At 40.6% G+C, this 24,470-nt stretch overlaps 1 protein-coding gene across 1 annotated transcript in view; it reads left to right on the top strand.

The window, feature by feature from the left end:
* The first annotated feature begins 20,454 nt into the window (after nt 1–20,454).
* Agmo (alkylglycerol monooxygenase) overlaps nt 20,455–24,470 on the top strand; it is a 299,374-nt gene continuing 295,358 nt past the window's right edge. The window contains exons 1-2 of the mRNA XM_059279425.1: nt 20,455–20,582; nt 21,984–22,114. Of these exons, the coding sequence (XP_059135408.1) occupies nt 20,457–20,582; nt 21,984–22,114 (257 nt within the window). The 5' untranslated portion in view covers nt 20,455–20,456. The remainder of the gene's footprint in view (nt 20,583–21,983; nt 22,115–24,470) is intronic.

Raw genomic sequence — 24,470 nt, forward strand, 5'->3', positions numbered from 1 at the left:
TCCATTGGAGGTTTTTCCAGGGAGGCAGGATTCTGTGCCAATTTTGCCTCAGTGAAATCTAGGCAACAAGTCTTCCTATTTTAAGAACTCATAAGCCCTGTGGACGGGAGTCATCCAAACATCTCCATTTTCAGAGCTTATAATGTTCAGCTGCCTCTGCCTTCCTTTGAAACGTTTTTGTAATTTAGAGATGAAGCCTGGAAATCAATGAATTCTGTAAAAGTCAGACTCCTTTGTGTCTCAGTTCATCCAAAGTTTCTTGGGATTTTTAGAGTTGACTCAAGAAACCTCTAATGTAATACACATTTGTAGCAGGAGCTATAAAAGGCATGCCCCTTAGAGTTTTGGTAGAAGTTCAAAATAAGTTCATTTTATGTTATTGTGTCAATACTTACATGCCAATAATTTAATCAGAACTACAAAAATTAGAAATAATTTTCATTCTTGTTGATTACATACCACACTTTCATGTTAATAATCTGTAGAAGCAAAATTACATTTGAAGAAGTCTATTTTTGATTCTTTGCTCATGAAATGCTTATATTAATATAAAAAATAGATTTTATACTCAGGAGGCCTAGGCAGGAGGATCTCTGTGAGTTTGAGGCCAGCCTGGTCCACAGAGCAAGTTCCAGGGCAGCAAAGGCTACACAGGGAGGCCCTGTCTTGAAAAAAAAAAGGAAAGGAACAAAAGGGGAAACATTTCAGAGCAATATAATCATCACTTTAGAATTTAAAGTGAGAAACGTCCCCAAAATCTCAGGTATTTGAACTTGATCCCTAGTTAGCAGCTGTGTTTGTGCAGGCCGAAGTGATGTGGTCTTGCTACTGGGGACAGGCTTTGAGATTAAAGCCTTACACTGCATCCACTTCACCCTCTCTGCTTCAAGCTTGTGGTTCAAGGCATAAGCTCTGCTGCCTCAACTGGATGTGCCATGCTTTGTTGGCCCCCATGGAAGGCCTGCCCTTTCTGAATGGACGTGGAGAGGAGTGGATGGGAAGGGGGAGAAGAGAGGTGGGGGGAGGGAAAGGGAGGAAGGGGGAGGGGAAACCATGGTCAATATGTAAAATAAATGAAAAAATTTAATTTAAAAAAATATGAGCTCTTGGGTGTGCCACCATGTCTCTGCCACCTGCGGTCACACTTCCCTGCCATGATCAAAAAAAAAAAAAAAAAAAACCAAACTCTTATCCCCCTGGAAACATAGATCAAATGAGCTCTATCTTAGTTCTTAGTTTTTAGTTCTTAGTTTTGCTGTGAAGAGACACCATGATCATGGTAACTCTTATAAAGAAAATATTTAATTAATTTTAAATTAATTTAATTTAATTCACAGTTCAGAAGTTTAGTCCATTATCATCACAGTGGGAAGCAAGGCAACATGCAGGTAGACATGGTGCTGGAGAAATAGCTGAGAGTCCTACCTCAGGCACAGGCAACAGGAAGTGGTCTGTCTTACTGGGCATGCCTTGAAACCTCAGAGACAACCCCCACAGTGACACACTTCCTCCAACAATGTCATGCCTACTCCAACAAGGCCACACCTCCTAATAGTGCCACTCCCTTTGGGAGTCATTTTCTTTCAAACCACCACATTCTACTCACTCCCTGGTCCCCAATGGCTTGTAGGCATATCATAATAAAAAATGCATTCAGTTCAACTTGAAAAGTCCTTATAGTCTGTCACAGTCTCAAACTTATTTAAAAGTCTAAAGTTCAAAGTATCTTTGGAGATTCATGCAATCTCTTAACTGCAATCCCCTAGAAAATAAAAATAAAAAAAAAATAGATCACATACTTCTGATATATAATGTGCAGGATATACATTATCATTCCAAAATGTAGGGAAGGGAGCATAGTGAGGAAACACTGGACCAAAGCAACACCAAAAACCATGTGGGCAAACTCCAAACTCTGCATATTCATGTCTGATGTCAAAACGCACTTCAGATCTCCAACTCCATTCAGATTTGTTGACTGCAGCACACTTCTTTCTCTTGGGCTGGCGCCACTCCCTGTTAGCAGCTTTCCTAAGCAGGTATCCCACAGCTCTGTCATCTCTAATACCTTGAGGTCTCCAAGGCAATCCAGGCTTCTTCTTTACAGCTTCATGCAGAAGCCTCTCTGGGCCTCCATTCAGGGACACCCCGACACATGCCTAGTCTCAGTGGCTTTCCTTAGTCAAGAGGAAGTTTCCATAATGCCTTTCTTCTATCCTTGACTCTAAAGTCATAATCATCATGTGGCCAAAGCTGCCAGGTTCTGCTGCTTGCTGGGGCTGAAACATCATCCCCTTGCTCAATTACATCTTCACCAGCTTTCTGTTTTCTATGGTTTTCTTCACTGCCTAAGCTTGACTGTTCTGGAACTTGCTCTGTAGACCAGAATGGCCTCAAACTCAGATCCACCAGCCTCTGCCTTCCCAGAGCTGGGATTAAAGTTGGGCACCACCACACCTGTGTCTAAGATTTTCTTTAATTCCTTTTCATAAATTGGAAACTTAGCTGCATGGGATCCTGCCCTGAGGTCACCATTTCCCTTTATTCCATTTCTTAATCTGTGTATCTCCTTGAACACAGGACTTAACTCTTTTCCACTTCGGGGTACTCCTTTTCTCCTCAGCTTGCTCCTTTTCATTATAAATCTTTATAAGCATGAACACTAGTAACCAACAACAGAGTCTATACTAGGCTGGTTTGAGATTTCCTCTGCAAAAGGAATTAATTCAAATATCTTCATTTTAACCTCAGGCAGACTCCTTAGACAAGGGCAAAAAGCAGTAACATTCTTCACCAAAACATCATGAGAACAGTCTCTAAGCCAAAGACTAACATTCTTCTCTCCTGAAACCTCTTGAACCAGCTCCCTAACAGCTCAAATCATTCTTAGCGTGATTGTCTTCCATGCTCCCAGTAGTATGGCTCATTAAGCAGTACTTGAAGCATTCCACTGCTTTCCTAACCCAAACTCTCAACAAAATATTACTCCAAACAAAAACATGATCCAGCCTATCACAGCAATACTCCATTTCTTGGTACCAATTTCTTTCTTAGTTAGGGTATCTATTGCTGTGAAGAGACATCATGACCATGGCAACTATTATAAAGGAAAAGATTTAACTGTGGTGACTTACTTACAGTTCAGAGATTCAGTCCATTATTGTTACAGTGAGAAGCAATGCAGCATTCAGGCAGACATGGTGCTGGAGCTGAGAGTCCTTACATCTTGCACAAGCTAACAGAAGTGGTCTATCTCACTAGGGGTGGCTTGAGTGTATATGAGACTTCAAAGTCCACCTCCACAGTGACACACTTCCTCCAGTAAGATCACACATCTACTCCAACAAGGCTATACCTCCTAATAGTGACCACTCCCTTTGGGGACCATTTTCTTTCAAACCACCATAAGCTCTTCCTTTTGTGAGTAACTTTTGGTAACTGTCTTTTATCACAGCAATAGAAAAGTAAGTAATGTAACCACCAATAAAGGTTATGGACTAATGATAAAGACCATACATACTAATATATAATAACAATTGTACATATTTATCACCTAGAAATATAGATCTAAAGTCATAAAATAAAATATGATTTACAGAACTGAAAAATAAAGAAATTCATAATTATATTCAAATACTTTGATATGAACATACAAAAATACATTAACCTAGTAGAAAGTACTAAAAGTATAGAAAGTTGAATATGATTTGCCAACTTGGTTTACAAGGTATTTATAGACAAATATAACAAATACCAGCAAAATACATCATTTTCCCTTTATACAGAGAACATATAAAGAAGTCATACTAGAGCAATAAAACACAAGCCTTAGTCATTGTAAAAATTTCATACAAAACTCCCCCTCTAAATATAACTAGACCTTACTAGAATTAGCAATAGATGTCTACAAAGGAACAAATAAAAATGTAACAGCATGGGCCTGGAAAGATGGTCTTTATCTTAGGCTTGTTCCCAACTAGCTCTTATAACTTAAATTAACCTGTTTCTATTAATCTCTGTTCTGCCACATGGCTTTTTGCCTCTTCCCCATTCTGTATGTCTGACTCCTTCCGTGTCTCGCTGGTGTCTCCTGCTATGCCAGATTCTAACCCTCAGTTCCCCTCTGTCTGGAGGTCCAGCCTACTCTCTCCTGCCTGTCTATTGTCCATATAGCACTTTATTAAACCAATCAGGTGCCTTAGGCAGTCAAGGTAAAACAGCAACACATCTTCATATAGTGCAATAAGGTATCCCACAATAATATTTAGTTATATATAAGTGTACGCATATACATATGTATCAGAAGCCGTGAAGCCTAGTCACAGATCACCATATGTCCAACCTGTCCAATGGGTTTCCTCAGGGCGGGACTGGTATGGATATTGCTCTGTATGCTGTGAATGTGTTGCTCTGATTGGTTAACAAATAAAATGCTGATTGGCCAGTAGCCAGGTAGGAAGTATAGGTGGGACAAGCGGAGAAGAAAATTCTGGGAAGAGGAAGGCTGAGTCGAAAGACACTGCCAGGCCAGGCGGTGGTGGTGCACGCCTTTAATCCTAGCACTCGGGAGGCAGAGCCAGGCAGTTCTCTGTGAGTTCGAGGCCAACCTGGTCTACCAAGTGAGTTCCAGGAAAAGTGCAAAGCTACACAGAGAAACCCTGTCTCAAAAAAAAAAAAAAAAAAAAAAAAAAAAAAAAGACACTGCCAGCTGCCACTGCCAGGAGAAGCAAGATGTAAAGATACAGGTAAGCCACGAGCCACGTGGCAAGGTATAGATTTATAGAAATGGGTTAATTTAAGATGTAATATCTAGCTAGCAAGAAGCCTGAGCCATTAGCCCACACAGTTTTAATTAAGATAAGCCTCTGTGTGTTTATTTGGGTCTGAGTGGCTGCAGGCCTGGGTGGGACTGGAGAAAACTCCAGCTAACACAGGACACCCATGAAAATGGGTTCTCACTTGACAAGGACCAGTAGAATATGGGGCAGCATAGGAATTTGAAAAATTCATGCAGCTTTCAGGTTCTTTTCTCTCTTGTTTATTGTTGATTCATTGGTTTTACTTTGTCAGTCATTCATACAATGCTGTAGTTTTCCCTGGTAATGTCTGTTTATTCTCAAGTATTTTCCCCTAAGACTCAGCAGGGGGCTAATACTTCTCATATCTCTTCTCTGGAATTACTAACTACAATGCTTAATCCTGGGAACTTTTTCTGACTCAATAGAGACAGTTAGGTACATATGAGAAAACAACACTTAGAACATTAACCATGTCTCACAGTTCTGGAAAGGACAGTTGGGCATGCATACACAGAACAGGGAAAAAGCCTCAGAAGTATACATAATGCCAACTGTTGAGAGTTTGTTCCCTGGACACCAAGCATATAGAATCAATGGTAAGATCTAATATAATCCAATGGAAAAAATGCATTGTAAAATATGGAATGAGTAAATCCATCTTTATCATACACAGGAGCTTATATTGGTGGAAGAAGTATGGTATGGTATGATGGGAAAAGAGTGCCTTATCGAAGTCAACCATTGATCGAGGGATTGAGACATGAGACCATCTTGTAGAAAAAGGAACTATATAAAAGCATATCTTGCAGACATGAAAGGATTGTTTGAGTTTGAATATTGTTGTCCTTGAAGAATTGTATTCATGTCTATTACTTTTTAACTTTGTAACCGCAAGTAGCTGCCAGCTGACATAAGTGCTGTGAGAGCAGGATGTGTCTGGCTCAATATTTAGTGAGGCCTGAAAAAATGTTGAAGTCTATGTCTAGAATAAGGTTATGTTGGGGGTGGGAAGTGTGTTTGGAGAAGCATAAAGAGGAACAATGGGCGCTTTTATAATGATTACGATGTATTTCTTAAAATATGATGTATTTCTTAAAAGTCAAAAGTAGGAGCCAATAATAAAGCTGCTCATGTTAGCCTGGTAGAAAAACTCAGTACAAATAAAGACAGCTCACACTATTGGGGCCACATGAGTGCAATCCACCAGGTGGTCAGAATTTTTCCTTGCACAGATGCCCCTTCCCTGTCTCAGGACCTGAACCCGAGCCAAGGCTGGACCCTGGCACATATGTGTTTTCAATATAAATTCCTGGAAAAAAAAAAGAGGTCATGAATTTGAAGGAGATTGGAGAGAGGTATGTGGGAGTATTTAGAGGGAGGAAAGAGAAAGGAGAAATTCTGTGCTTATATTATAATCTCAAAACTAAAGTTAAAAATGATAATGCAGTATCATCCTGGTATATGTTATTGCTGATACATAACTGATGCTTAATAAAAGTTTAATAAAATAAATATATATTTAAAAAAAGAAGATCATCTTCATCAAGTACTTAGCTAGGGTTACAGAACAACGGGGGGAGGGGGTTTCAACGTAACAGGCAGGATCATAACATAGTGCTTAGAGGATTGGTTGGTGTCCCTACAAAAGCCAAAAAGAACCTTTCCCATATTCTTTCTCTTCCACACCTAGGTATTTTCCCTAGATAATCAGCCAGCCAGCTAGTTTTCTGGAGAACCCACCACACATGAGAAAGCAGCACCAAGGTGAGCTCTGGAGCACTGGCTCACTGAAGGGCTGAGATTAATGACATTAATACTGTAGCTGCTTCCTCTGAATGTTCTGCAGCATGGCCGAGTTCTCCTTCTGCTTTTCCATTGCTGGCCAGTTGGGACGTTAGGACTTTCAGCACAACTTTCTTCCTGGCCTTTCACAAACACTTCTCATGCCCACAGTGAAAGAGACAGTCAAGGTTTAGTGATATTTAGCAATATTATGAAAATAGTTTTGGCCTTTAAGTTCACTTGAAAGTTTTGGGGAGAATCACAGGAATTTGCAGGTTTAACTTGAGAAACATCAGAAATGTTGACATGGCTGAAAGGCTAAAAAAAAATGAGATTCTGGTGAGACAAGAAAGACAGAGGAAAGAGAGATGGATTTAAGACACGGGGGAAAGTGAGTTTGCCTTCCCTTGGTCCTCTGGTTTAATTTAGAGTCCTGAGATGACTGGTACCTGCCCACATGTAGGGGCATTTGCCCTAGACCTGGGATGCCTTTCTTCTCGAGCCCTTGGAGAAGAGAACTCCAAATTCTCTGGCCTTTGATCTTTGGAAGAGTATGGAGTTGGGGAGGCAAAGTAAGGACTTCTTTTATGTGTGTTAAGCCTTATGGAACCACTGGAATTCTTCTCCTACAAATGTGACAGTATCCTCTGAAACTGATACCATATTCAAATGATTTCTGGAAAATGTGAATGAAGTATAATAGAATAAAGTCACAGTTCTAACTTAAAAAAAAGTGAAAAACGGATCATGTCCAGGGAAAATTTAAAAGCCATGTAAGTAAACTATCCCTCAAGTCTGAAACCAGCCAAAATATGCCATGATTTTAAACTGTTGAAGGAGGTCTTACAGAGCAATGCAGGTACAACATTCCCTACATAGTCCAGGTTCTTGATACTGCAAAGAACATATAATCCTTATGACTTTTGATCAGGAGGGGACAATGTTTATCTAGTCCTTTCACTCAGACCCTGCTTATTTATTTCTAAACTTTAAAGTGTTCAAATCATGTGAGAATTTGTTGGAATTGTGAAAGAGTTCAGGCAGCATTTGCCACGTGAAACCGAGGTCATTGTGGAGCATAGCACTGGAAACCAACAGAAAAGGTGGAAGCAAAAAGAGGCTGATAATATTAGGATGGAAAATATGCCCTTGAAAGCAAAGAGCACAAATACTTAATCACTTGAAGAAATTTTGCAGATATAATAATGATAGAACACTATTACAAACAGCAGCCCTTAAAGAAGTGTATGACTGGAGGAGTGGACTAAATCACTGGGTTCTAACATGGATGCTCACCAGTCAACTCTGCAAATGAGATTTCGAGAACATAGACACCAACAGCCATGAGAAGCTGATACTCATGGATAGAGACACTGACAGAGTTAGTAATTTTTTAAAAAGGAGGGTGTCCTGAATAGTTTTATGTCAACTTGACACAAGCTAGAGTTATCTTTTTTTATTAAAGAAATGCTGTGGGATGTTTTTCTAATGCTGTGAATATGTGTTGCTCTGATTGGTTGATAAATAAAGCCATTTGGCCTATAGAAAGTCAGGTTATAGCTAGGCGGGGAATTGAAGAGAGAGACAGGAAGAAGAAAGGAGAGGCAAGAGAGAGAGATGACAGCCACAGCCAAAGGAGCAGCAAGATGCCAGCAGACTGGTAATGCCATGGCCATGTGGCAACTTATAAATTAATAGAAATGGGTTAAGTTATAAGAGCTAGCTAGCAAGAAGCTTGCCATAGGCCATACAACTGGTAATTAATAAAAGCTTCTGAATGATTATTTTATAAGCAGCTGCAGGACCATGGGGCTGAGAGAACTGGAGAAACATGGGAATGTGGGGCCTCTGGGACAGGAAAAATCTTCGGGCTACATTTGGCAGCCCAATATGTTGGCTAGAGTTTTCACCTAAAACCTGAGAGGACTTAAAAAAAAAAAGCCTCCTACTTCATATCTCATGTGAGCTGCATACAAAGACATCAGGGTACGGAGATGCTGCCACAGCATTTGATACAGAGATGTATCGTGTGTGCATGCTTGAGCTACACTATGGCAGGTTTGTGGTGTATGGGCTTGAGCACAGCATGATAGAGTCCTGCTGTACACAGTGACATTTCCAAGCCACACAGTACACTGTGTGGTAGATTTAGCTCTTGCTAGTACAGGCAATAAAAATAAAATAAAATAAAATAAAGGTTTCTGGGCTACACTCTCCTTGATGGAGTCATAGACTCACTGCTTCCCAGAGCTGGTGGTTAATGTACCACCACTATGTTGAAAAGCTGAAGTGGGCAGAGTCAGCAGCCCGTGCTGCTGCTTCAGTCCTAAACACGCAGGTTAGCAGTTTAAAATCTCTCCTGGACAGAAAAGGATTATATATACACAATAAGGCATATTCAGATGGAATAAAACTTTTCATGGTTTACAGTGTGTGTAAAAATATATGTAGGCTTAGAAGAAAAAGAAAAATGAATATAGACAGTTATATAAAGAAATAAATAGTTTTAAAAATAAAATCCTTAAGGAGACAGTAAAAGTAATATAAAAGTTAAGCCACATAAAGATGGATATTACACAAAGAATCTGGATACTGCATATTATTATATTGTCTTTGGGAATTTTAACTACAGAAACATATTTGATTGTAAAGGCTGCTAAGTTAAATCAATATGTATATTTTAAAAGTATCTTGACTTCAAAATTTGTGTCTAAGGATAAATCGTTTTGGAAGAGAGTTGCTGCTTTTGTTTCCACAGAAGATGAGAACCTATGGCTTGTTTCCAGGCTAATATGGTTTGATCATCCAAGACCCCCTAAAAGGTCTCTGAAGACAGCCATGGCCCAGATGGTCCAACATCCAAAATCAGCTTCAAAGCAACTGGCTGAGATGATCCATCCTCCATCCTCTCAGACTACAGCCAAGATTTAACTATAGTTCTTAATTTTCTCAGGGTACCCATAAGATTACCAGCATTCCCACTCAGTAGGAAGTAGTAGTAGCTATGCCCAAAATACTGTTTATAAATGTTTATTTTTATTTACAGGGGGTTGATTATAAATGAAATCTCTTTCTAAAAAAGAAAAGGGTTAGTATAGATATGAGAAGATAAAAGGGTAGATTATTGAATCTACTCTTAAAGAACAACAACTTGCTTGAAATGTTTTACATTGCTATAGATTTTTAATTTATTACAAATTTAAAGTTAATTTTGTTATATTATATGGATATTTCTACTCTTGTTTAAGGTATGTTTGTGCAGTTCATTTGAAATTGTAATATATAATTAAGAAATATAGATTATAATTAGTCATCCATGATAAACTTATAGTCATGTTAGTTTTCTAGGTATACATAGATATATTTTAATTATGTAGGTAATCTTCAAACACTTAAAAGACCTACAGAATATGGCATATAAAATGTTTTAAAAACTTAGGCTTTCTGGACAATGAGACATGTCTGCTCCTGGCAGAACCGATTTACTTCTGAGAGGAGGATGGGCATCGAAGACACTCCATATGGAATTTATCTTCTTGGCACAAAACGGCCTGCTGAGCAAAGAACTACTCTTTTATGGACTGCTTGACAGTATGTTATATAAACTGTACCTGCAGGATCCTTAGAAAATGACCACTAAATTTTGCCAAGACAAGGCAAGATGGTCCTTCAGGTTCCTGCTTTGCAGAGGAGACTGCCAGATATTGTACAGGACACAGGTAGAAGTGATTAAAAGACTCGAGGCTTATAGGCTGAAGAAGGATGCCCCAATGTTACAGAGGAACTTTGGATGACTGCCCAGGCAGGCAGCTGTCTCTTATCTTTTCCAGAATTTTGGAAGTTGTTTACAATGCATTTCCTGTTTACTTAGGTAATATTATATTCTTCTGGGATCTTTGATGTAGTTAAAGACTAGATAGTTATAATTATAGTTTTCCTTATTCATGATAAAAGGTAAAGTAGATATGAAACTTTAGACTCACAAATATAGGATAGATAGAATGTTTTCTTTAATTTTGCCAAATACAAATAGACTAGATATTATAACTGTAATTCTTTCTTGATAACTGTTCTATTATATGTAATTTTACTATGTTAAAGTTAAAACCTTCCTTTTTGATTAGACAGAAAAGGGGAAGTGCTGTGGGATGTCTTTCTTTATGCTGTGAATATGTGTTGCTCTGACTGGTTGATAAATAAAGCCATTTGGCCTATGGAAAGTCAGGTTATAGCTAGGCAGGAAATTGAAGAGAGAGACAGGAAGAAGAAAGGAGAGAGAGAGAGAGAGAGAGAGAGAGAGAGAGAGAGAGAGAGAGAGAGAGAGAGAGAGAGACTCCAGCCACAGCCAAAGGAGCAGCAAGATGCCAGCAAACTGGTAATGCCATGACCATGTGGCAACTTATAAATTAATAGAAATGGGATAAGTTATAAGAGCTAGCTTGCAAGAAGCCTGCCATAGGCCATACAGTTGGTAATTAATTTAAGCCTCTGTGTGTTTAGTTGAGTCTGAGCAGCTACAGTACCAAGCAGGACACAGGAAAACTTCCAATTACAAAGAAATGTTTTTTATTTATTCTACATACCAATCACAGATCCCCTTCTCATCCTTCTTCCTTCTCTTCCCCCAGTAACACTCCCCAGCCCCTTCTTCAAAAGAGCTAAGGCCTCCCACGGCAAGCCAGCAAAAGCCTGGTGCATTCTGCTGAGGCAGGACTAAGCCCTTTCCCCATGCTTCTATGCTGAGCAAGGTGTCCCACCATAGGTAATGGGCTCCAAAAAGCCAGCTCATGCACCAGGGACAGATTCTGATCCTACTGCTAGAGGCCCCCCAAACAGACCAAAGCTACACAACTGTATCCCATATGCAGAGGGCCTAGTCCAATCCCATTCATGCTCCTCAGCTGTCGGTCTACAGTTCATGAGTTCCCACAAGCTTGGTTCAGTTGTCTCTGTAGATTTCCCTATTTGTAGGACATTTTTTTAATTAGCCATTGATGGTGGTGGGCCCAGCCTATTGTGGGTGTACCAACCCAGAGCTGGTAATCCTGGATTCTTTAAGAAAGAAGGCTGAGCAAGCCATGGGGGGGGGGGGGCAAGCCAGTAAGCAACACCCCTCTGCATCAGTCATGTCTCTAAGTTATGGCCGTTTATGAGTTCCTTTGAGTTCCCTGACTTCCTTCAGTGATGGATTTTGATATGTAAGTTGAAACCAAATAAACCCATTCTTTTCCTACTGGTGAGCTGGTGCAGGAGGGCTGGTCCTGCACCTCTTGGGTTCTCATGCCATGAGCGAGGGAGAGCCAGTCTTGAGGGTGTGAGCGTGGGAGAGCTGGCCCCAATGGTAAGAGTACAAGAGAGCAAGTCCTGCCCCTTGCCAGCTATCACAGGCAGGAGAGCTGGCTCTGCCTCTCACCTGAGCAAAGCAGGTGAACTGGCCCTGGTGGCTTGGGCATAGGAGAGCAGACAGGCTAACCAACTCAGACACTCCCCAGGTCCATATCCAGGGCTTTGAATTGGCCCACCTCAACATCTACGCCATCTCAGAACTGCTGAAGCATGTGAAGGGACTCATCCTGCAGAATCAAAGCTGCTGCAGGCTCTCCATGACACAGGGCAGCAACAGGGTCGCTGGGAAGAGGCTCAGTGAAGGTTCAGTATTGATAGTGTAGCAGAAGCCAGAGGCCTCGAACCAGACCAATGACTCATTACAATGAGAGTTTGCAAGTAAAGTTGTTTGGGCAAAACATTAGAGTGGTCATGACACACTGCAGCTTTCCACAGTGAGATGTATATTTTTACTTTCATTTCAATATTTTATCTTTTATCATTTTTAGTTTCTGTTTTCTTTTGGGGAGGAGAGTGCAGGGACAGAGAGAGGCTATAGAGAGATAAGGAGATAAGTGGGATTGGGGTGCATGACATGAAATTTACATAGAATAGATAAAAAGTTAAAAAAAAAAAAAAAGAAGAGCAGACTTAGCGGACTCAAACTAGAACTTACCTGCAAATTTCTTCCTTAAGGGCTAGCTCTCATAATATCTGAAGGCTCTATGTAAGCTGCAAAGGGACAAAACAATGGATAGCCCAACCCAGCTGTAATATCTACAAAGATCAGCAGGGTGAGATATTCCCAAGGATGCAATTGTGGCCCTTGTATTTCAGTGGCAACAAACAGTTATCTAATTAGACTTAAGGCCCTCACAATAGGAAGAAAATCATGCCTAGTACTATCAGCCAACTCCACATTGCTGTTGAGATCATGGACCATTGAAGAAAACCTATTTCTGGCACTTTGCTTAACCAGCACCACTTACTACTGCATTCCAAATACTTACTTTTATTCTCACAGATAAGTATAGTTCTCACTCATAATCAAAGAAGCATCTTTTTTGTAGCAGATAGAGAAGATTACAGAAATCCACATGTGGTTAAAACGCAGAGAAAAACCGACCTTCAAGTGTCCAGTCTCAAGCGACATATCTAGAACGCAGCTACTACATCTAAGGCTCAGGGGACCCTTATAAAAGAGGAAACAGAAAGAGCCAGAGGATCGAAATGTCTGTTGTGAGAATGTGTCTTCTGTGTGTGAGAGAGAAATTTAACTCATGAAATCTCAACCATATGGACACCTAAACAAGACATACACAACAAGAATACCAGTTGTCATGCCAATGTGGATGAGGAAGGCCCTACTCTTAGTTAAAAAGCTATAGGCAAATAGTGGCTAAGAGAAGAGATTAGTCTTTTATGTATGTAACATAATTAAATATATGTAACAATAATTAAAAAGAAGTCATGAATTGGAAAGAAGGTCATAGGAAAAGTTAGAAGGGAAGAGAGATGTGTAGAAGATATAAACACAGTACTCATATGAAATACTCAAGAATTTAAGTTAAAAAAGATAAGTCTACAAGGCATCCATTGAGTTTCCTAAAAGTGTTTCCCCAGGTCATTTCAGGATTGGGCAGGAGGATCTGTGAACACTAGGACCAGAGATGGTGCCCATTTTGTGCCCATTTTGTGGGCATTATTAGAAATTCATTCTATGTGGCATATAGAAAAATATTCGATTAGCCACACCCTGATCAGTTTCAAACACAAGCAAGTCTTTTATAAGGACATTTTCCCCAAATATAGACAATAGTTAGTTACTTTAGCAAAGGTAGATGTTCATGTTCATATTCCTAGATAGATAAACAGGGTCTACACTGAGTCTAGTATCATGCAGTATAGCTCTTCAGAGGGTTTTATACAAGCTAGGTAAATAGTAATTCTTCAGTACGTTACAGTAGAAAATGTTGCAGGTTAAGCAAGTTACCAAAAGTTTATTTTCTGCTGACCTTCTCAGATTCTGTAATCTTAACAAGCATTTTAAGATTAATTTAAGATTAAGATTAAGGTTAATCTCAGACAAGCATATGCAGTATCTAAAATTTTCCAACTTATTTTGCAAAGAAAACCACTCTCTTTACAGAGCATCTCATATGCTATTTCAAGAAATACACTTGAGATCTCTTGACATTCTTTTATGCTGCACTGTGAATTTGGATTAATTCCAGCAATGACTCAAAATCAATCCTATAAAGAGAGAGTTACACGCGTTCTGAGGACGACACGCATGCAGCTCTTTAAGCTGTTCTTCTGACACTTGACTACTGTTAAAACAATGAGATGCATCAATTTGATGGTGCTGTAAAGAAATAACTTAGGAAATACAGGGTTTTTTTTTTCCATGCTCCAACCTCAAGTGTATGCCATAAACTTCTTCAAAGTTCATCTTCTACCTGATGTTTTTCTACGTCATGGAGAGGACTGAGCCAAAAGTAATAAAAATTTGATCTCAGAAAATAGGGAGAGTGATTAAGGCTTCCTGTGCTGCTCTCTTCTAAGAAAAAGTGTTAGTTCTAGGAGGCAAACACTGAACATAAGCCAGCACATGCCTGGGTTTCAGAAGCATGAGCCCCAGCAAACGCTCACACTGGGGGGAACGTTCAAAACATATTGTCTGTGAAAAGGAATCTGTGCACTTCTTACTGTTGAAACAAGTTTACCACACTTTATTGAAATACAAAGTGAGTATTTTTTTCAGTTACTTCTACCATGAGATTATTTTTTAATCATTATAAAATTGTATTTCATGATCTGTAAGCGATTGCCATGAAAATGAAATTAATGTAACAATAACCCTAGTTTTCAGATTAAGATGAGAATTATTTACTTCTGTGGACATGGTCAAAGTTGCTATACATAAAATCATTTTTGCCTGTAACTATTCTGTCAGTCTTTCCTGTGCTATTCATAGCTAATTCTTTTATTTCAATCTTTGAACTCTAGACTTATAACTGCCTGAATCTAGATGTATGTAGACAGCTCACATTTCACCCTCAGTGTACCGCTCTCAGTAAAGAATGTCTCTTCCTTCAGTGGATTAAAATCTTCAGATCAGTTGTTTCCTCCAGCCTTGTCAGCTCCATGACTATTACGGATGTAGACACAGCTTTCTAATTTCACTCTACTGCATCCACCTGAGAGAGTCACCCGCGTGTCCTGGGGACTCTTCCTTGCTCCCCAAATCCAGTTCTAGTTTATTCGCAGAGTAAACCAAACTGGTTGTTTTAACATTTAAGATGGACCATGTGACTCATGTTTTAAGCATCCACTCCTTTCTGTTTTTACTGCTTTGGGCAATGGTAGATGTTAAGTAAAGAAGTTTCCAGCAGGTACACATCACACAATACAAGCTTAGCATTTGCTCACATGATGGCCTGCTTGATGGCCTGCTGTCTTCAAGAGGGCTTTTCAGAGGTCCAGACACCTTCCAATCTGAGGCTTTTTCATTTCACCACGCGGCTTCTAAATTTTAACAAGTTGAACCTCAAATGCCTCATAGGCTTGACTCTCAGCAGCTAGAAAAATACTCCAGAAAAGGGTCTCCAGTGGAAGATGCTCCTTTAGGTGTGTGTGCCATTGTAATCTGCCCAGTGTGGTTATGGAACATTTTTACAAGATTATCATCTTTGTTTTTCCTCTAATAACTATGACTAACATGAATTCTTCTCATAATAGCAGAAGCGCAGTGTTAAGATGGCACCATCAGAAGAGATCTCCAGTCTAATCCCTAGAAACTGGTTCTGAAGACTGAAGAGGACGGCAAAGGGGAGGCAACAGAGCCTCACCCTATAAATCCACTTTTCCTCAGCTGAAGGGGTGGGGACAGGAGATGTGATGGCACCAAGGGAAGCAAAGGTTTCCTGTCTTGGAATCCACTCTTGGATCCTCTGGTTCACTCCAATAGGAAGGGCTCAGACCCTATGTTGCTTCTCCAGAGCACAGTGTGCTCTCGCTGCAGTGGAGGATGCAGCCTGTAATCAGTGTGGTGCAGGGCCGAGCTCACCATTGCTTCACCCACCTCAGATCCACTCTTCCTCCTTCTTGACCGCTGTGGTCCTATGGGGCTATCCCCTGGAGACTCCGTGTCTGCACTCCTCTCTCAACTGCCTGTTGACTCTGCCTCAGATAAATTACAAGAAAGTTCAAGGACATTTTTCTTTTCTTTCTCTCCCTTGGATATTGCTTCTGGCACAGATTGGGTCTACTCAGAGACCCTACCTCCTCTCCTTATGATTTCAGCTTCCACTGAGTTATGGCAGCTCTTGGCTTTTCATAGAATAACCCCCCCAGCTGTTTCTATGGATTAAAGATGCTAGTAGCTTCCCAGTGACAGTAGTCCCTAGGTTTTTTTTCTTTAGCTTTTACTTATCTCATTATCTCTGTAAATAATTCTTTGTATTAATCTTCCTGTACATTAATACCTAAGATGATTTTGTTTACTTGCTATCCACACATATGTCTCCCCACACCCTTTTGCTGTCTGTTTCAACAACCAAACAAAGCCTCAGCATGTAATTATAGACTGCCTTGAAGAATGTTCTTGATTAAGTTGGGACTCCAAGAAGGCGTTAACACAGTCTACTACAAATGCCAACCCATAGGTGTATGTCTAAATTCATATGTACCAACAATAACAACTGTCTTTTGTAGGAAAATAATAACTGATAAAATACAATACCCACTGAGAGGGGAGGTTGCCCCCTTGAAGTCAACGTAGAGTGTCTCCATTAAGAGACGGAGGGCTGTTGCCATTTTGCACTTTACTTATTATTAAGTTACATGGATTTTTATCTGTTCATGTACCACATTTAATTTCATAAATGAATAAAAGGCAAAAGAAACACTCTGCTCTGCATAGTCACATTTGTTACATGAGTATACCTGTAGACGAATTTCTCAACAGTCTTATTAAATAAAAAACATAGAGACAGATATGGGGGTGAAAACCTGGGAGATCAGGAAAATAGGGAAAGCCACAGCTAACCTCACCTCACCAACTCCGCAGCTTCCAAAAAGCAAACTACTTCCTGTCTGCCCATGCCTATATGTCTTTCTGTTCTGTTCTTTAATTTGCTCTCTCAGCCCAGCTACATCACTTCCTCTTCCTGCCCAGCTCTGTCACTTCCTCTCTGTCTATACAGATCTCCAGACCTCCATGGTTAACTAGTGTTGGAATGGGTGCCAAATGTAGCCAGAAGTTATCTACGGTCCCACCAAGCCCCCACAGTCCTGTGGTCTGCTTATAAAATAATCACTCAGAAGCTTATATTAATTATAACTGCTTAGCCATTAGCTCAGACGTATTACTGACTAGCTCTTACACTTAATCCATAATTCTTATTCATGTTAGTCATGTGGCTTGGTACCTTTTCTCAGTTCTGCCCTGTCATCTTGCTTCTTCTGTGTCTGGCTGGAGACTCCTGACTCTGCCCTTCCTCTTCCCAGAATTCTACTCAACTGCTCATCCCACCTATACTTCCTGCCTAGCTACTGGCCAATCAGTGTTTTATTTATTAACAAATCAGAGTGACACATATTCACAGCATACAGAAAGACACCCCACAGCACATACCTATATGTGTTTTTTATCTGTAATGAGAATTGTTTGTATTTCAAGCAATCACGTTGTGGGTTTACTTTGAAATGGAATTGGTTCAGTGAACCTGTCATCATAGTCCCTAGGAATTTCTCAGTGAAAATCACAAGGTGACATTTAGATATGATATCTTTCTGAACATAGAAAAACTCTCCAACTGAGTAATATATAAAATGTGGGTATGCACACACAAGCACACACACTTTATACAACCACCTTATACAAGCACTGAGAGCTTCAGTTCTCCTATGTGTTATGTGCTCACTTCTAATTGTATTCCTGGTGTTAAAACTTTCTGAGATTCTGATGGCTAGTCCACTGTCAAGTGGAATGACTTGGCAGTAACCTTAGAAACACACCTCTGAGTATGTCTAGAAAGGTGTTTCCAGTTAGGTTTATATTGGGAGCGTAAAGGTCCTTGCACCACAGATCTCCAAGGAAACCAGGAGTAAGCATCCAGGATTGTCCTTTCAAAGGACAATATAACAATGTCCTTTCAAAGAAAATAACCTGTTTTTCCAGAAAGCTGGAAATTGGAGGTAATTGATAGCCTGGTGATCTACAGTATCTGTTCGATCAGGCAATATCAAGCTCCTACAACCAGGATTGAAAGTGGCTAATAATCTAAGTGACCCTTATATTACCTGTACAGCCAGGGGCTCCCCCGAGCTCCCACAACGAGGACAGGAGATACATAATAGTTGAAATGACCCTTACATTATCTGTATATCCAGACACTCCCTGAAGCTCCACAACCAGGACAAGAGGTGGCTAAAAGCCAAATGACATCTATGCTATCCGTATGGTTGAGACCAGGCCAGATCCTTCCTTAAGCCCTGAAGCTAGCACAGGCAGCCTGTCTCTAGAACCCATCTTCTTGGAAGAACTGGCATGTACTTGGGGTTAGTTTCAGTGTAATCATTTCCTCCTTATGCACTGGGGATTGTGTTGCACCAGGAAACTTTTTCCAAATTATATTGTGTTTAAATATGCTGGCAGTGGCCGGGCGGTGGTGGCGCACGCCTTTAATCCCAGCACTCGGGAGGCAGAGCCAGGCGGATCTCTGTGAGTTCGAGGCCAGCCTGGGCTACCAAGTGAGTCCCAGGAAAGGCGCAAAACTACACAGAGAAACCCTGTCTCGAAAAACCAAAATAAATAAATAAATAAATAAATAAATAAATAAATAAATAAATAAATAAATAAATATGCTGGCAGTAAGCTGCCTGGCATCAGACTCCTTGAAGTTTGATCCAAGTTGACAAAGCTAACCTGCATTGAGTTTTTATTCCTACCTTTTCCTGTTTGTTTCCCTGCCTGACACCTGCAGGGACCCTTTGGGTTTAACTGGTGAAGTCTCACCTTGAGTGTGGATGGTGTTATCTCATGATCTGAAACAGAGGTTTCCTAGTGAGATATGAGTTTGCTTTACCCAGCAGGGCTGTGCATGTGCGTGGTTACCAGGTGTTTGGAAGGGTCTGCACTTGGATGTACCATATGCTTTGATCTAGCAAGGGGGAGATCTTTTGCCCTGCCCCTTGGCATTCCTTTAAAAAATCCTTTAGAAGAGAGAAGGGGCCGGTGGATTTTGATCCAGGTCCTCCCGAAGCTATCCTGTGTTTCTGTCTGTCTCATCTCCACTCTCTTTCTATCTACTACTTCCCTATGCCTCTCTCCTCCTCATAGGAACCCTGTAAAAGGTGGGGGCGCCCCCCCCCCACACTGGGGTTCTGACTGAATTAAAAAGAAAAGCAAGAGGAAGCCAGCTGAGTGGCAGGAGCCTTCACTTTCCCTGCTCCCTGACTGTAGACACAATCGGATCATCCATCTCATACTCCCTCCACCATGGCTGTCCCACCAGGACGGGCTGCACTCCAGCCCTTCCTTACCTTCCTTCTGTCACAGGAACAAGGAAAGTGACATCAGGTTCCACACAACACTCCACAAGTATGCCATGGGAACCAGAGCTACTGAAGGTTGCTTTGACAAGTTCCACGCTATCCAGGCAAGGACTCCACACACATTCCCTGCCAGTGCAGTCAAGAAAGTGCCCTCCAGTCCTCCAAAAGAGTACAGTGAATTTAGCTCATTTTGTAAGCTACAGGTGAGGTCTCATGACGACAACCCTTTAAAGACGAGAAGGCCAGAGAAATTGTGACTAGGTAAGCTTCCATTAAACAGTTAGATTGTGCGCTAAACCTGGTGGCTCTGAACTGCTTTGCAAAACTTTCAAAGTTCCAGGACTGAGATTAGAAATTCATCGGCAGTAAAAAGTCAGGCCCTCCAGCTTAAGGGCATCAACTAACCCTTACTCAGACTCCCTGTCGCTTCAAAGACAGGATTCTGTGAAGAAACAACAATTCAAAGACATTGTGCAGTTCAGGAAAAATATAATTTTGCTCCTGTCATCTGACTTTTGGACTCTGATAACGCGGTAGAAGTCCAACAGTCAGTTATATTTATCAGAGCGAACTTTCGTCTGTGTTACAAAACTGGTTTGTTTGCTTTTTCCCCTTTCACTTTCCCAGGCCCGACTGGATGTGCTTTATTTATTTATTTTTCCTGTTTGTTGCTGATGAGTTGCTTCAGCTAGAGGCAAACTGCACTTTGTGCTTGTTTCTCTGGGTCTCCCTTCTTTTGTGACTTTCTGCTTCCTGGGGAGTCAGCCCCTGAACTCTGAACTGGCTCTTGTCGCGAGTGTTCAGTGCCTGTGCACACAAACTCCACCGCCGTTGGCTGAGGTCCCTGTGCAGCTCTGTGGTCTGCGGCATCTCTCCGACAAGGCTCGCTCTGTGCTGCGCGGCTCCTTTCCTTAGCTCAGTCTCGGGCTTCTACCACAGAACCACAAACACAGAACCACAAATCTCTTCAGCTGCGAATCAGGGACAGACATGCAGAGCCCGGGAGCCCAAGACAATGTCTCCGTTTCCCAGGGTGTTCGCATGATGTTTTATCTGATGAAGCCCAGTGAAACCGCCTTCCCAACCGTTGAAGAGGTGCCCGATTACGTTAAAAAGGTGAGGCTGTCTGCAAAGAGGTTCTCTTGCTCTCTTCTTGCAACGTCAACTCAACATATCCTGGGGATTCGTTCAATTTCCTACTTCGAATTATTACAGCCTCATAAAAATCCAGTGTCTTACAGTCATGAAGCCAAAGTACAGTTTTCAAGAGAATTCAATTTCAATACAATATCTTCGTCTCTGTTTGTAAATCCCTTTATACATCCCTCTAGAATATGAGAAAAAAACATTCAAAGTTTCCTGGGCCTGGTGACATTGAAAATTTAGCTGTTGGAAAGCAGTATTAAATAGCTATACCACATCAGTAGGCATTGTAACAATTTTGTTTTAAAATGTTTAACTTGTCCACCACCTCCAGGAAGGTGTTTCCTCTTTAACTTGGTAGAGTAGTTCTGCAGCATGAAAGATACACAGCTTGGCACAGTATAATTCTGACTTCCTAAGTTTGAACTTGAACCTTTTTTTTTTTTTTTTTTTTTTTTTTTTTTAACATTTCAAGCCTTTGAGGCATTTTTCACTTCTGTTGCTTGGCTGTGATTGGAAGTGGAAATATCCAGAATTAGAACCTGAGCACTGATGCTCCCCATCCTGTGAAAGTTGTTCCTACAACACTTACTAGTTCAGACCAGAAACAGGGAAAACCTGACAGCACAGAGTGGGAGTTCAGTTTAGAAAACCTCAGACTCACTATCCGTTTCCAAATGACTGAGGCCCATACTGCTTTTGAGATTTGATATTTGCCATTTTTATCTAGTGAAAAAAAAGTGCCACTTTTGTCTTCAAAAATTATTATAATGTAGATTCTACCATCAATACTAGTCTAATGTGATTGATCAACAGTTGAATACTCATTATAAAAGCACAAAATCAAAGCTGAACGAATGAAATTTTGATGGTGATACAATCCTAGGAATTTACCTTATTTGCTAAGAGTCTTGGCTTTTGTTTCTACTACTTTCATGTTATTATCAGAAGTAGTTCTAGAAACTCTAATTTTTAAACACTCGAATTGGGGGTGTTTTAAGGAGTTCTCTTAGAGTGACCCAGACTTGCTCAGGGCAGAAGACAGGCTCTTACAGGCTGAACTCATTTGAAAGGTACTTTCTGCACTTCCTTCCTGATTTTAATTGTGCTCCTGGCACAACAATGATAGTTGTATTTATGCTTTTATTTCATTTACAAATTCCATGGTATATTTTGAACATATCTTCAGTGTATATCTAAAATAACTAAATTTTCCTGCTCATTGGTTTGGAAATAACACTGAAGTATAAATGTAGACCATCTCCTGAATGTAGACCATCTCCTGCTGGTGTGCCTCCTTCCCAAGATGTCAGAAAATGTGGAGGATTTCATAGCGAACAGAATAGCATCTCTTCCCTGAAATCTCCTTTCTAGGCCACTCCATTTTTCATCTCCCTGATTCTGCTTGAACTGGTCACCAGCTGGATTCTCAAGAGGAAGGCACCGGGTCGCCTCGATGATGTTCTGACATCCATGTCAGCTGGTGTTGTGTCTCGGCTTCCAAGGTGAGTCATAGTTTAGAACTATGAATGAAGATCCATGACTCCCCAAGTGTAAAGCAGAGGGGACATCATGTGGACACTTGACATATTTCTCCATAAACTCCTGAAGAATTCACAAAAATTGTTCAAAATTTCCTTTTTTTTTCAGCATGGACTTTTCATCTTTAATTTTTAATAGAGAATTCTGAACATTGCTGGTCTTAATTACTCAGTTTCCATATCATCTTACAGTTTCTACCCAAAGTGACTTTTTAACCTGCCTTTAATGTAACCTTGCTCTCAGTTTTCATCCAGATCCCTGATGGAAGCTATGTTCTGTTCCAGCCACATTTCTACAGATATCTTCTTAGGCCTCAGCTAGTTCTCAATGAAAATGACATAATTATGTCAACAATTAGAAATCTCTCTTAGTTTTGTCTGAAGTCTGTCCCATTGGTAGCCAAATATTTGAATCATAGGGACCAGGAGGAAGCCCTTTCCTACTTCCCTATTTTCCTGGACATAAAGTCTCATTCTTTTTTTTTTTTTTTACTTTTTACTCTTTTTTTTAAATTTTTATTTTGCAATACAATTCAGTTCTACATATCAGCCACGGATTCCCTTGTTCTCCCCCCTCCCGCCCCCCTCACCTTCCCCCCAGCCTGCCCCCCATTTCTATCTCCTCCAGGGCAAAGCCTTCCCCGCAGACTGAGATCAACCTGGTGGACTCAGTCCAGGTAGGTCCAGTCCCCTCCTCCCAGGCCGAGCCAAGTGATCCTGCATACGCCCCAGGTTTCAAACAGCCAACTCATGCAATGAGCACAGGACCTGGTGCCACTGCCTGGATGCCTCCCAAACAGATCAAGCCAATCAACTGTCTCACCCACTCAGAGGGCCTGATCCAGTTGGGGACCCCTCAGCCATTGGTTCATATTTCAAAGTGTCATTCTTAAAACACACAAGGTTTTAGTTTCTCTGTAGTTTTTAGTCTCTCTATCCTTTTGTTATCTTTACCTGTCATGGCACATCTCTGAGGCACTTTATTGGGTTTGGAAAGTCACCCACGTGGCTGTCTCCAGTTCCTTTTGTAGGTCTAAGCATGCACATAACTTCAGCAAACCTCATCCGTTTCCTAACCCTCGCTTGGGCATGCTCTGACTTCTGTGCTCACTCCAGACTCAATAATCCCAGGGTTGAAGTTTCTTCTCTTCATGTTTCACTCCTTAACTTTCATGCACCATGAAATCAGGAGTTTTGCTCATGTCAGAGTTCATACTCTTGGGATGATGTCTGGTACATAACAAGTGCTCTAAAACAATATTCTTTGTAGAGTCATGATAATGATAAAACTAGACAAATAAGAGATTAAACAATCAATAAGTGATCTACTTTATAAAGTTAAGAGGTATGGAATGAAAACTCAGCAGATGGACAGAGGCACCTTCTGTGTATGTAAATTAACCAAAGAGCCAGGGGCCAAGAGAAAAGTCCCCTAGGGAGCTTTGAGCTAGTGAAGAGCGTGCTCAGTACAGCCTCCCACCCCTGCTTCCTCTTAATGTCTGTGGAGCTTCACTTCCGATCAGAGCTCGTCACTTTGGAATGTTTCTTGGAACCACACAGTGGGAAATCAAGGTGGATTTCAAAAATGACATTAAATCTGAATTACATCTGAGAAGAGGCTACAATAACTCGATATAATTTCATAATATGTTAGGGTAGAAAGTAAGCCTTAAAAATACCCATCAATGTGTTACTTTGAGTAAATTGAGTCATTAGGTATGTAGTCATAAAATAATGAGTTGAGTAACTGCAGATGTGCTAACACACTAATGCCAGAATTAGTGGATGATTAATCCTCTGAGTAAGTCTCAGATTGCCTAATAACAATTCAAATTATTGACAAATTCCTGTAGTATGTAGTTTCATGTATCAGAAATGAGCACACGCCCCTTCAGAATATGCACGCTCAGGTATGTAGATTTAGATATAGATTTCTTTATTGAGGATAATTCACTTGGTTTCTGTAGCTCATTCTGAGAACATGAGGTATTAAAAGTTCTTGGGAATCGGTTGATCTTTCGACTGTGAAAATCATCTGATAACCTAGAAGTACTGTCTGTGCTGGTGCAGTTACGGGTCACATGTCTTACTGCCTTGAAAGGAGCACTTTATACTTATTGTTTTGTTATTCAAGAGACATTACATTGAATTAATCCTTTGGCTTTTTTTCCCCTTTTTAAAGTTTGATTTTGGTTATAAGTAAAGGTAGACTCTCCCCTGGAAACACACTTTGTTCTCCATACAGCATTTCTCCTCAGCAATATGACTGATGATGTTACTAAGTTAGAACAACAAAGCAAGACTCCAAATATATGCTTTT

The sequence above is a fragment of the Peromyscus eremicus genome, chromosome 14, assembly GCF_949786415.1.
Source record: "Peromyscus eremicus chromosome 14, PerEre_H2_v1, whole genome shotgun sequence".
NCBI classification, from domain to species: Eukaryota; Metazoa; Chordata; class Mammalia; order Rodentia; family Cricetidae; genus Peromyscus; species Peromyscus eremicus.